At 33.1% G+C, this 13,708-nt stretch overlaps 1 protein-coding gene and 1 pseudogene across 12 annotated transcripts in view; one reads left to right on the top strand and one right to left on the bottom strand.

Moving 5' to 3' along the window:
• The window catches only part of Ptpn4 (protein tyrosine phosphatase non-receptor type 4), a 177,514-nt gene that overhangs the window by 50,123 nt on the left and 113,683 nt on the right, over positions 1-13,708 (bottom strand). For all 12 annotated transcript variants that reach the window (XM_040294127.2, XM_078017252.1, XM_078017251.1 and 9 more), the window contains 3 exons: positions 10,963-11,031; positions 6,668-6,793; positions 4,019-4,177 (listed from right to left, as the gene is read on the bottom strand). In XM_040294127.2, coding sequence (XP_040150061.1) covers positions 4,019-4,177; positions 6,668-6,793; positions 10,963-11,031 — 354 coding nt within the window. The remainder of the gene's footprint in view (positions 1-4,018; positions 4,178-6,667; positions 6,794-10,962; positions 11,032-13,708) is intronic.
• LOC101961475 (cytoskeleton-associated protein 2 pseudogene) lies at positions 466-1,548 on the top strand (annotated as a pseudogene).

Genomic DNA, 13,708 nt, shown 5'->3' with positions numbered 1-13,708 from the left:
CTCAGCACCACATAAAAACAAATATATTGTGCCCATTTACAACTAAAAAAAATTACAATAAATAAATAAATAAAATAAAGGTATTGTGTCCATCAACAACTAAATATACATATATGTATTTAAAAGAAAGGCTGGTGATGTAGTTCAGTGGTAGAGCACCCTTTGGTTCAATCCTTAGCCCACTGGTGTAAAGGCAGGGTGGGGAGCAAGAAAAAGGAAAAAAAAAAATCAAAAGAGTAACAGTAATATAACAATGAGCTGGATACAGTAGTACAGGTCTGTAATCTTCGCTACTTGGGAGGCTAAGACAAGAGGATCACATCCCAGACTGGGTAACTTTGAAAAACCCTGTCTTCAAATAAAAATAAAAGGGATGGGTTATAGCTCCAGGGCACAGTGCCCCAGGGTTCAAATCCCAGTACCACATTCAATCAATCAAAATAAAAAAATACAATAATGTAAAAAAATTGTATTTCTTTAAAACCTTTTAATGAGTTAACCAATTCTACTACTGCAACTGAAAAACTGAAACATAATTTTGAGGATGACAAACTCTGCAGTCATTACAAATTAAGATGATCCCCAAAGTCAAAATAAGACATTAAAAGCCAGGTATTTCACCCTAAAAGCAATAAGAAAAAGTAACAAATGACTGCAGAGAAACCAAAGCAAGATGTTATACACCCAAGAAACTTGTACTAGGATCTTATCTTGGCCAAACTATTAAGTCTAAGATTAATTCATTTAGAAAACCTGTACAAGTCAAAGAGTTGTGCAACTACACAGATTTTCAACCACTCTCTCTAAAGCCACAAAGCCTCAGCCTAAACACCAGTAATGGGAAGTGAAAGAGGAGCTTCCAGTATAAATGCTACCATTAAATTTGTAAGCACTACATCCCAGAACACACAATGTATGTGACATCCTATTAGAAGTCACCATAATAATACCCAGGATACCATGAAGTAAGGAACCAGCAGAATCCCTGCTAGTGTTAAAATTCAAAAAGGGCCTCATGAAAAAGAATTATTACAGTCAAAAATGATTTTATCTAGTGTCAAACCAGTTCTCAGAACATAAAAAGAAATAAGGCATTACCATAGCATCTGAAACTGTAGCCAGGCCTGCTTCATCATCTAATATCGAACTGATAGAAAAGCTAAAAAAAATACACCAGTAAAGACATACTAGAACAAAAGTAATTGTTGAGAGAATCAGCTCAGTCCAGAGAAACTGCAGAAAAGAGAAAAGCTCATCTGAGTGATTGGAAAGCTGGTAAAGCAAAAGTGATGAAGAGCCATCCTAACTCAGTAGTTACCCAGCCTGAGGCCTGAGCCTAAGTTCAAAATGAAAAATCATTTGAGTCCTGTCAGGACTACCATGGCAAAAGAAGAGGAACAAAGATTGCTTATGGAAAAAATTCTAAATAAAACATCTTTTGAATGCCTGAACATAATTAAAAAGGGATGCCTCAAAGAAGAAATGTTATAAACATTGAATAATCTGGTCAAAATATATCAGTTGCATTATGAGAAAATGAGGTTTTAAAGATAAAATTTATGTTTTTACATTGACCATTTATCTATCTATCTATCTATCTATCTATCTATCTATCTATCTATCTATCTATCTGCACCAGGGATTGAATCTAGGGGTGCTTTACCACTGAGCTATACCATTAGCCTTTGGGTCTCATCAAGTTGCTGAGGGGCCTCGAACTTGAAATCTTGCTGCCTCAGCATCCCAAGCTGCTGGGATTATAGGTAAGTGCCACCACACCAGCAAAAATTTTTAAAATAAGTCAATGTCATTTGGGCATGACGGTGCTCACTGTAATGCCAGCAACAAGGGAGACTATGGTAGGAAGACTGTAAGTTCGATACCAGCCTTGGCAATCTGATGAGATACTGTCTCAAAGTAAAATGGGCTGGGGGTATATGTCAGTGGTAGAACAGCCCAGGACTCAATCTCCAAAACTAACAAACAACCACCAAAACCAAATTTATAATATACTTTCCTGCTTTTAAAACAGAATGGCCACTCACCCCCTTTCTTTGATTAGTATGAAAGTAAAAATGAGGCTGGAAGGATAGCTAATTGGTAGAATGCCGAACATTCCTGAGGCCCTAGGTTGAATCCCTTATGGAACAAAGAAAGATCAACCCACTTCAAATGTTATGGGTTATGAAGTTTTCCATCAAACTTAATTTAACTAGACTGTTGTGCTCTGTTTTATCCCTTAAAATGCCTATGGTTCTTCATTATCTCTTTGTGTTTGTTTTTGGTACTGGAGATTTAATACAGAGGTACTTTACCATTGAGCCTCATTCCTAGCCCTTTTTATTTTGAAATACGGTCTCACTAAGTTGTATAGGGTCTTGCCAAGTTGGTGAAGCTGGTCTCTAACTTGTGACCCTCCTGCCTCAGCCTCCAATGTTGCTGGGATTACAGGCATGGACTACCATGCCTGGTTCACTATCATTTTTCATATATGATACTTAGTCTGTATCTGTGCTCTCTTGGCTCATCTTTTGATTGTAAATGAGGTTACCAAGAATAGTTTAACTACGCCATTCTAAGAGAAGGTACTTTGTGTAAGGAAAAAAAAGGTGCTCAATACAGTGAATATTCACAATTTTAAATCTAATGTGAGTTCCCCTGGTAACCTGTGTCAATGTTAAAACCTGCCTAAGAAACATAGAGATGTGACTCAGTGGTTAAATATCCCTGGGTTCAATCCTCAGTGCCAAATAAATTAATAAATGTCATTTTAATTTAGGAAGCATTTCTAAAATAGCCAATACTTGCACTGCTTTCTTCTTCATTATATAATATGTTCACATTTAAATCATGTCCTCTGAAACATAATGGTTACAATAAATACTTTTGTTCTCCCCACATAAATACCACCAATGAAATTGTTTTATAAGGCCAAGAAGTAATATTTAAATGGCATATATCATGTCAACTCACAGTCTCAAATAAGTGAATTATAAAAAGATCAGTTTAATATATAATGTGAATGTGGTTGAAGATCATATACTTGGTTCTTTATGTTCATTCTATTTATATATTATCTTTTATTTATTGTCTTTTCACGTTGTAGAAAGTAGACGTTTATGGTACTTTTTTTTTTTTTTTTTTTGCAATGCTGGGGATTGAACCCAGGGCCTATTGCATGTTAGGCAATTGATCTACCGCGGAATTATATCCCGAGCCCTTTCTTTTTTGAATTTTATTTTAGGACACAATTTTATTAAATTGCCCAGGCTCTCCTTAAACTTGTGATCCTTTTGCCTCATCTTCTTGATAACTGGGATTATATGTATGTGCTACCTTACCAGCTAGAATTTCCATTGTTTTAAAATTATGCAGCCAATAAGTATACAATAATAATACCTGTATAAAAATTTGATATGTGCATGGTTTCTAAGGCTTATTCAGTGTTGACCATCTTAATAAACATTTTTTAATTTTTAAAAATGTTTTTTCTTAGTTATCAATTATTGTTTATTTATTTATATGCAGTGCTGAGAATACCTCATACATGCTAGGCAAGTGCTCTACCATTGAGCTGCAAACACAGCCCCTTAAAAAATATTAAGGAAGAAAACATCCTGTGCATTGGTACCTGCCTGTAATCCCAGCTACCCAGGAAGCTGAGGCAAGTTTGAGGACTGCAAGTTCAAGGATAGCCTTGGCAACTTAGTGAGACACTGTCTTAAAAAAAAAAAAAAAAAAGCTGTACCTTTCACTACCCTACTTCCTGACCACAGTGCTACAAAAGCTGCACAAATATCTGAGCATATGCACTTAAAATTAAAGATAGTAGCAAGATAGTAGAGGTAGAAGTAGAAAGAGGCAACAAAAAATTCTCAGGGACAAATAGGCTCATTTACAAATACTAAATATTCAAAAATCAGATAAATAACATCCTGTATCAAAAATTAGTTCTAATGAAATAATTTTTAGCATCTGAAAATATAGAATTAGGAAGCAAAATAAAAAAAGGTCTCACGGTGATGATTCCAGAATGATGCTATTAGCTTGTGTAGATGATGGAGATCTCTGACCCACAAAATCTTCACTTGGTGAAGTGTGAACCACATGGTCTACCAAATGACCAACTGAAGATGGTCGTAATCGGGTTCCCTCTTGTGTGAATGCAGAATTTCGACTAAATGAAGAAGAGAAAAAAAAGCTTTAATTCAAACATTCCAAGTTTCTTAATTATATGGTTGCATGAGACAGTGGGGATTGTGTTTTTAAGACTAACTATGTTGACTAAGCAAAGTGTCTGACACAAACAAATCTGTCACAAGAATTTTACCTATTCAATCATTTATTATCTCTATCCAAATGTTTCTAGGTTTTAGTCACTACAATTTTATATCTTATCCAAAATTTATAAAATTGATTAGAATAAATGATTTAGAAATATCTTCTAGTCTAAATTCTTTTTTAATTCTTCTGTTTTTTATTTATGGGATTTCACATCCTAAGAACAGGCACCAAATACCACATTTCTATCCTTACAAGTGACTGTCATATAAATAATTGTTGTCATTACCATTGTTAGTTAAAACATCTGATATTAGAGAATTTATTATGTACTAGGCATTGTTGTAAGCATTTTGCATATGCCACCTCTTTTATAATATGTATTTTTTTAGTTATAGGTGGTCACAATACCTTTATTTTATTTTTATGTGGTACTGAGGATTGAACCCATTGCCTTACATGTGCCAGGCAAGCACTCTACTACCAAGACCCAGTCCCAGCCCCATATACTACCTCTTTAGTCCTCAAAACAATACTATAAGAAAGACACTGTTGGGGCTGGTGTTGTGGCTCAGTGGTAGAGTGCTTGCCTAGCATTTGCAAGGAAGGCCCTGGGTTCGATCCTTAGCACCACATAAAAATAAATAAATAAATAAAACAAAGATATTGTGTCCAACCACAACTAATAAATAAATAAATATTAAAAAGACACTATTATAATTTTGTAGATGAGGAAAATTAATATGCTCAAAGTTTAAAAAGCCTTACTGTCTACCATTATCTTAATTAGATGCAACACACTTATTACTATTAAAGTCCACATTCTTAACCACTACCCTGTACTAGCTATTTAGAATTTAAAAATACCTAAAATTGTTTCTTTAATCAGAAAACTTAATCAGATGCTGTTAAGTACTTAATCATCTGTTTTAATTTTTCTTTTGTCATCTATAACTCACTGAAATTATTTAGTGGTGCTGGTAACAAAATGGAGAAATGTCTGGGAGCGAAAAAGAAGGTTCCAAAATTTCTTCAAACAAGCTGATGAGTATACACCTTATTTTATAAGGCAAACTAACTCAGTAATCTGCAATGGGCAAGATAGAAACTATGGAGTTCAAACAAAGAAACAAAAAAGAAACTACATAGTCCAATTTATCTAGCAGGAAGAAAGACACCTGGGTATAAAGTTTTGTGAACCAATTTTTTTTTATACATATACTTTTTATTGTCCAGTTGGTAGAAGTTTACTTTTCAGCTGATACTACTCATCAGTGATTTAGCTTTTAGAATTTAGTGAACACTTATTGAACATTAATGTGTATAAAATATTTCTAAAGAAGACTTCTTCAAATATTATATTCTAGCCAGGCATGGTGACTATTGCCTGTAACCCTAAATACTCTAGAGGCTGAGGCAGGAGGATCATAAGTTCAAAGCCAGCCTCAGCAACTTAGTGAGGTCCTAATCAACTCAGCAAGACTCTGTCTTTAAATAAACTATAAAAAAGGGCTGGGGATGTGGCTCAGTGGTTAAGCGCCCTGGGGTTCAAACCCTGGTACCAAAAAAATAATATATACCAAATATTCTATACCAAAATTCAAGTATTCTACAAATGAACTTTATAGGATAACAAAGTTTGGTGTATATATATTTGGTTCATGTGCTGATACACATTTATTTACTATTATCTTAATTAGGTGAACATAATGTTACTATTATAAAATTAAAATAATCAATACCTTTAGTCACAAGCTCGTTGTTTTATTATTAATACCAAAAGCATTTTATGATAAATACTATAAAAAGTGCTAAATCACAAAGTTCTTTTTAGCATAGATATAGCTAAGCTTAGGGGGACTACTGTTGTAAATTCTTTTCTAGGCCACAGAAAATGAATGAGATGTTTTTGCTTTGCTATGGATTGAACCCAGGGTCTTGCACATGCTAAGCCAAACATTATCACAAAGTTATACCCCTATAGTAGGGTGGGGTTTTAAATAAGAGAATAGCATCATTTTGTAAAGCATTTACAAACAATCTTTACACTGAGAAATTCTGTTGGGAATTCACATAGAAAAGGATGTGTAAAAAACAATCTGAAGAGATTTTAAGTCCACTAATAGATCTTAATTTATTCATTAGTGATGTTTACTATGAAGGACAACTACTGAGGAAACTGAGGGTCAATGCGATATTTCCTCATTCTCCAAAGCTATTATTCCATGCCACTTTTTGCCATAAGCAAGGAGGATATAATGCTATGGAGCAACAAAAAACATACTTGATCAAAAAGAGTTAAATTTTTATGTAGACATTCATGGAAATATACAGCTAATAATCTGGCAACTAGCTAAGTACAAACTTGGTGTTGGATAGTACTTACTGATTAGGAGTTCCAGGTGGAGATCGAGATGGAAGGCTTTGTGTTTCTAACCTGTCATCAGATATTGAATTTCTGCTTACTACTTCCCAATCCATTAATTTCCGTGCCAAAGGCTTACTTGGGGATCTGGAGAAATAATTTAAATAATACATTAAGAGTTTTATTTTTATAGTCCAAACTATAAACCAAATTCTTAAGTGTTTTAATAGATTACACTCTAGATGAGTCAGCATAAATTACAAATAAATGTAATTTATTTCTTTCTGCTATAGCAAAGTGGATTTTTCTTTTTTACAAAAGCATTTTAGAAGGTTAACTATTCTGTCTTGTGGTTGGGAGTGATTACTTGTCAGCTATCATAGTGATAATATGAGAACTAAAAGTAATCTTCAAATAAAAAGATCTTGATATTGATCTGTGCAGAGATCATAAACCCTTAGAATTTTAGGAGTGTTAACAACTAAAAAAACCCCCAAACTTTTTAATATGCAAATTCCAAAACTGGTCAAAATTCATTGAAAATGTATGGCATCTATTTAAACTAGCTTTTAGAAATTCAGGGTTATATGGAGGCTAATACAATTTATTAAGCTCCTTATATAAAAATATATAATAAATCATCTTCCAGGTTTTTAAAATTTCTGTAATAAATTCACACCACATAAAATGTTTGTTATTTTCCGTTACATCATAATTTTTTAGAAACATTCTATTATCCTACTACATCATGCCAGGCACAGTGGCACATAGCCATAATCTCAGTGACTTGGGAGGCTGGGGCAGGATGACTGCAAGTTCAAAACTAATCTAAGCAATTTAGCAAGGCACTAAGCAACTCAGCAAGACATGTCTTTAAAAAAAAAAAAAAATCCCCATTACAAAAGTAAAAAAGGAGATCATAAAAATGTAGGTAGAATTTTTGTGTGAAATAAAAAAAAAAAACCCAAAGCTATTTTTAGTTATAATTCATAGGATTTCTTTTTCCAACTTATTAGGACTTTTCCCCTTAAAGTTTGCCACTCCCCCCCAACCTGTCATGTACTGTATGCACACTTTTGTATAAATAAAAAAGATTATTAAGCAAGGCATAAGGCAAATTAATATTAAGTCACACAATTACAACTGAAACAGTGTCAGAAAGCATTAAAATAATTATAAGGAGAACTGAATACTAGTTCTGGCCTTCCCCTAACAAATCAGTTAAATTTCTATATCTATTAGTATAATATGATCCTTATGCCCTTCATTGCCTCTGAATTTAATGATTTGTGATAATTAAATTTTCAGAGCAATGTTTTAGATTTACTAAACCATAAGTAACTTAATTTACTAATGAATCCAAACCACAAAAACTTCCTAGCATTTCAGGAATTCATAGTCAAAAACTTTTTAGTTTGGTATAATAATATCTCTTTAATTTAAAAAATAATGGACATTTAAAAAAAAGAGATATAATGTTGGTTAAACAAAAAGACATAGCTTAATTTTCCACGAGTAAATTCAAAATAATTTAAGTATGAATATTTCCTACTATCATGAGTTTAAGTTACAGGATACCATTTAGTTCAACTCCTTCACAATGCAATGCAAATGTTCATATCAATCAAAACAAAATTAATGTATTATTTCATTGATTTTTTAAAAGTAAACTTACCATAACTTACCATTTATGGCTCTTCTATTAGTGCTAATCCTTAAGGTTTATAAACTATTCTTCCCTCATATCTTAAGACTACTAAATAAAAGCTGTAAGAGAGTTCACTATCTATGTTAGGACATCAACTACTTTCATTTTCTAAGAGAAGGAAAAAAATCCTTTGAAGGAAGAAAATATCCAGCATACTCACCTACTATAAACTGTCAAAACTCTTTACTCTTCCTCATAAGACTAGGCATGTTTGGAATGCTTCGAATTCAAAGCTAAAGTTCAGGTATTTTATTTTATTAACAGTTTTAACCTCAGAGACCCACCCACTCAAACTTGCTGTCTATGTTTCCTGTTGAGTGTGGAAATTTCAGAGAAAAAAATACCACACTGCAGTGTGTTTGCAATGTGGTAAATTTATTTTCTGACCATGGCACCTATTTTTCTGTTGTATGAGAATGCTGTTTTGCTTTCTTCATAGATATTATTATATGATAACTGAGGAAGTATGAAAGCAATTTGAAGAGTTGAAATAAGAAAAAATGCTATAAAATTTATAATAAAAAATTTAAGAAGAAATTTCTTCTATCTATTTATACTGTCAACTAAAATTTCAAAACAGGTGAGAAATTCTGGAATTCTTTAATATTTTGCCAAAATAATTTAAAAGCTGCTGAAATTACTACAGAAATTTGATGTATATGTATCAGGTCATCACAACAATATTATATTAGAAAAACAATCCCAGAAAGTCTAGTCTTTTAAACATGAAAGGATAAATAAAATAGCCCAGTACCACTAAAACCTCTTCCCAGTTGATGACTTCTCACTTCAAGGAGAATTCATAAAATTCCAGCAAAACAGAAGGAATAGAATAGACATTTAAGGATTATCATGTTGGAATTCCAGCTCTACTGTTCACTGAATGCAAACTTGTTTTATAAAATAACCTATTAACTTCACATTTTAATAATAACTACACAAAATGAACAAGTAAGATGTAGGTATAGTTTCTAAAAGCTGATATGACTAAAAATATTAAAATGATAATATTAAAAATATTAAAATAAAGAAACTTTTTGTGGTGCTGGGGAGACAGCTCAGAGAGAGAGTGCTTGCTTAGCATGTGCAAGGCCATGGGTTTGATCCCCAGCACTACCAAAAAACAAATAAACAATAAGTAAATAAATAAATAAAACAGAAACCATTTGCATTTGCTATTAACCTTATGGTAAAAATACACTTATAATACTGTATTCATGGACATAATATTATAGCTATCTTTAAATTTTATCTTTGATTTTTTTTTAGTAAATATTAAGTAAGAAAAAAGCTTACTGTTAGGAAAGGAAAGAAAAAGGCTTAAGGATATTGTTCTGGTGCAGTTGTAACAGGAAAAATATTTTCATTTTAATAAGTACTTAAATGAGTATTACAAAATAAATTATCATACTCAGAGCTAGAAAAAATTCATTCTAAGTTAGAATAATAAAGTTGATAAGAAAATTATTTTTTCCCTAAGAGCAAATGCAAAGAAAACAATTTTATATTAACACTTAACTGTGCATTTTAACTTTGTACAGGTCTTTATTACTAACTGGAAATAATGGTGTCTAGCACTGTAAAAAGGAGGATTTTGAGTAATTTCAGGAATCATGTAAATTAGGATAACCATCTCTGTGTTTTGACTTTTTTCTCCCTTCCAAAATAACCAAGCCACTAAAATTTATACTAAATAAAAAGATAACTTCCCCTCATAAATCTAAAACTAAGATGTAAGAATAAACTGAATTCAAAACTTTTCTGAACAAATGCTAAAAAGAATTATACTATTAAAATTCAAGAAAACTTATCACAGCAAAATGCTATATGCCTAACCTGCTGAATCCTTCCCACCAAGCCATTTTCATAGACTGTTTCCCTGTTAGATAGATTATTCATAGACAAATCAGAAAGAAGGTAACCCCAGACGAAAGGAAAAAAGGTACGTAAATTTTACTCAAACACAAAATACATCTTTCTATAATTTTTTGCTTTAAATATAAGTAGCTCATAGTTATTATTTATTTTTATAAGCTCTTAATACATATTACTGTGACAGTCACAAATAGTCTTAGCAACAACTCTTACTGTGAAGGCAGGGACATGGCAGGGGCAAAGGAAAGAACCCAAAAGTTAGATTTACATTTAATTGTAAAAGTATTTAACCGCTTATAAAGACATACTGCCATTATAAATGATTAGATTTTTTTCAGCATCAAAGAAAATGTGCGTGATATGTTAAGTGATCAAAGCAAGCAACAAAAAGCATGAAACATTTTTGAAACAAATATATACATACATATATCTATAAATGCACAGAAAAATCTTGAATAAACCCTGGAAAAAATTTAAAATGGTTGTTTTGGGATGACAATTTTTCTTTAGGATATTTGACAATGTTGGGATTTTAAATTTAAATATGTATCCTATCTCTCATTTTCATTAATTAGAAAAAAGGATTAATTTTCATTTGGGGAAGGAAGGAAAACAAATCAATTGTGTGAATAAAGAAAAGGACTTGTGACTATTCTGAAATATTTTAGAAAAAAATTTTTAATAACTTTAATTCTTCAAAAAAAATTCAGACACTGAAACAGAATTGGCTTACCTTGCAAATACCCTGTCTTTATTTGCCTTTTCTTTGCCATACTGAACTGACTGGACTTCAGTTCTCCCACTGAAATACATAAATATGTACAATATCTTAAAGAGAACTACAAGATAAAATGACAACACACAATATGATTATATTACAATTTTGTATGAGACAAGACATTTCCAACAACAACAATAATGACAACAAAAGCAGAATAAGACTGTTAGACTGAACTACATTCCAGTTCTACCTGGATGGATGAAGTTTTCCCATTAATGAACAGACATGTGTTCCACAGACATTTTATTTTTAAATACTTAGAGTATGAGCAAAATAGTTTTGTGTGAGAGGAATTCCTTCCTGGTTCTGCCCTGCCAAAACATTCTCTCTAGAGTAAGAAACAGGCTATTGTGCCCTAGTTTAAACAAACTCTACCATCCCTGTCCTGTCCCCACAGGTTTGGGGTTTAGCTAGTGTCTCCACTATTCCTTAAGCAAGGAGCTGAAACATGGGGGATGATCTTGGAGAACTGCTCTTTCTTTGGGCAAGCTTTTCTTCCTTTCAACTGCTAATAATCATACAGATAATGAGGACTGTTACATATATCCTCAACTCCCTACATGTCCAGATGTAGGGCAATTCCAGATTTCCAAATATAGAAAGGAAAACTAAGGACAGAAATAACATTAGGAGTTGGGCACTAAGATATTTATCTTGAAACCAATTAGTTGATCAGTAACACTTTATGCAAGGAATCTGATTATCCTCCTTTGTACACCAGTGTGTTCACACCAACTTTGTTAATAAAGGGTTGATTCTTAGAGAATTTTAAGATTTGTGATATCTCATTACTTAAGTGTGAATACATTTCTAGTACATCAAATATAACCATTTACAAATGCAGATATCAATGCATGTAAGACTAGCCAAATAAAGGTCTCCAAAGCTACTCAAGCAATTTTAAGACCATTTTCCATGGATAAGTATCAATAAGTGTGATCTGAAGAGCATGCTTTTGAGGTTTTAATGGAAAAATGAGAAACAGTAACATGATGTTTTAATGCTAATAAGTTGAACTTTCTTAAGAAAGTATATTTCCTCTAAGGAAGACATAATAAATTAAGGTTCCCCACTATTTGTATTTCCACATTAGAATAAGATTTAATCCCTTGGATATTCTGGACAAGAGATAACCGGGTGTGCATGGGGAGGCTGGTGGGGAAAATAATACTTCTGTGTAACGTTACCAGTCAAAATAATATTTCAACATTTTATGTATGATAATAGTACCTGTATTGTCAACCACCACTTAACTATGAGGGAAAAAGTGTTTATTTAGTGTATAGTTATTAAGTATAAGACTGTTAAACATTTGTCATGCTGCCTTTCTTACTTCATTTATAAGACTACTAGTCACTCTAGTGATTAAAAAGTGCTTCAGATAATTTTTAAAGTTCTTAGGGACTATAAACATAAAGCTTAATCTTTAAAACTATAAATATATATGGCAAATATATATGGTTTGTATATACACACTAACTTAATGTGGACTGAGCTGTCATAGTGATGGGGGCAGACAGATGTGAGTAGTGGGAACACAAGGTTAAAAGAATAATTCTATAGTATGGGCCCACTGTGCTGACCCCCACGTGCTTTCTTTTCCAGGAAGTAATTTACCTGTAGCCCTGCCTGGCTTAAGTAGACAGGATATGTTGCATTCCTCTGTAAACTACTTATTATCTGTAGGAGAAATGTAGGCCCAAAATAACATAGATAAGAAAATCCCAAGTTACCCTGAAGAGGAAGACTTCTGTGACTCTTTTCACAGACCAGATCCCAAAACTCAGGGAGATAAGGATAATTCCTTTTAACCATAAAATCTGTAAGAATGCATGGTTAAGAATCCAATTTGAACAGGTCAGTATATGCTAAGGTGACTTAGAGTTGTCATGGCAGTGGAGATTTCAAAGTCTGATGTCATCCTGCTGCCAGTCAAAAGTTAAGAGGTGGGCCTATGTGGGACTCTCTGGAAATTTCTCTGGGATCTCCAATAAAACTGGAGTGCAGGAGAGGCTAATTATCCCTCTTTTCTCTGACAGGACCCATTCTCTGGCTTGAGAGTATCCTCTTTCCCTTTTCCTATCCCTTCAATAAACTCATGCCTATTGCTCTGAGTGACATGTCTGAAATCTTTCTGACTTGACTGCAAAAATCAGCTTTTGAAGGTTGGACAATAAGTATCAATTCTGTCCTTTTGTGCTCTGCTACAATTAGCAAGGGGTTTTGAGTGAATACACTCCATTTTGTAGATTCCTTTGCCACCTGTCTTTCTGTTACATTCCGTTTTCAGAAGGCACTGATGGAAGATCAGAAAGTAGAGAAAGGCAGAGCAGGAAACAGGAAGGTGCTGGTAGCTGCTTTAAGTTGTAGGAACAGGGCACAGTGGGAAAAAGCATCTTATAGATGGTTCCATCGTTGGCTAAAGCAACACTTCTCTGGATGATTCAGAATTGTGAGAGTGGCTCTAACAGTGTAGTACCAAGTCCAGGCCTGGGAATTCCTGCCCAGAAGTGACCCAAACTTTTGATCCTTGGGCATTCTCCCTTCTTCCTGTTTGCCTCTTCACAGCCCACTTATTCCCTATTGCCTTCCCAGTCTTTTTTAACACCTGTATAACCATTTCCCTCGATTAAATTGCTTTTATTTGAAATATCAAAAAGGCTTTGTTCCTCTAACTAAATCCTGACAGATACATTAA

This window comes from Ictidomys tridecemlineatus, chromosome 7 (genome assembly GCF_052094955.1).
Source record: "Ictidomys tridecemlineatus isolate mIctTri1 chromosome 7, mIctTri1.hap1, whole genome shotgun sequence".
Taxonomy (NCBI): Eukaryota; Metazoa; Chordata; class Mammalia; order Rodentia; family Sciuridae; genus Ictidomys; species Ictidomys tridecemlineatus.
This window is presented reverse-complemented; position numbering and strand designations above follow the sequence as displayed.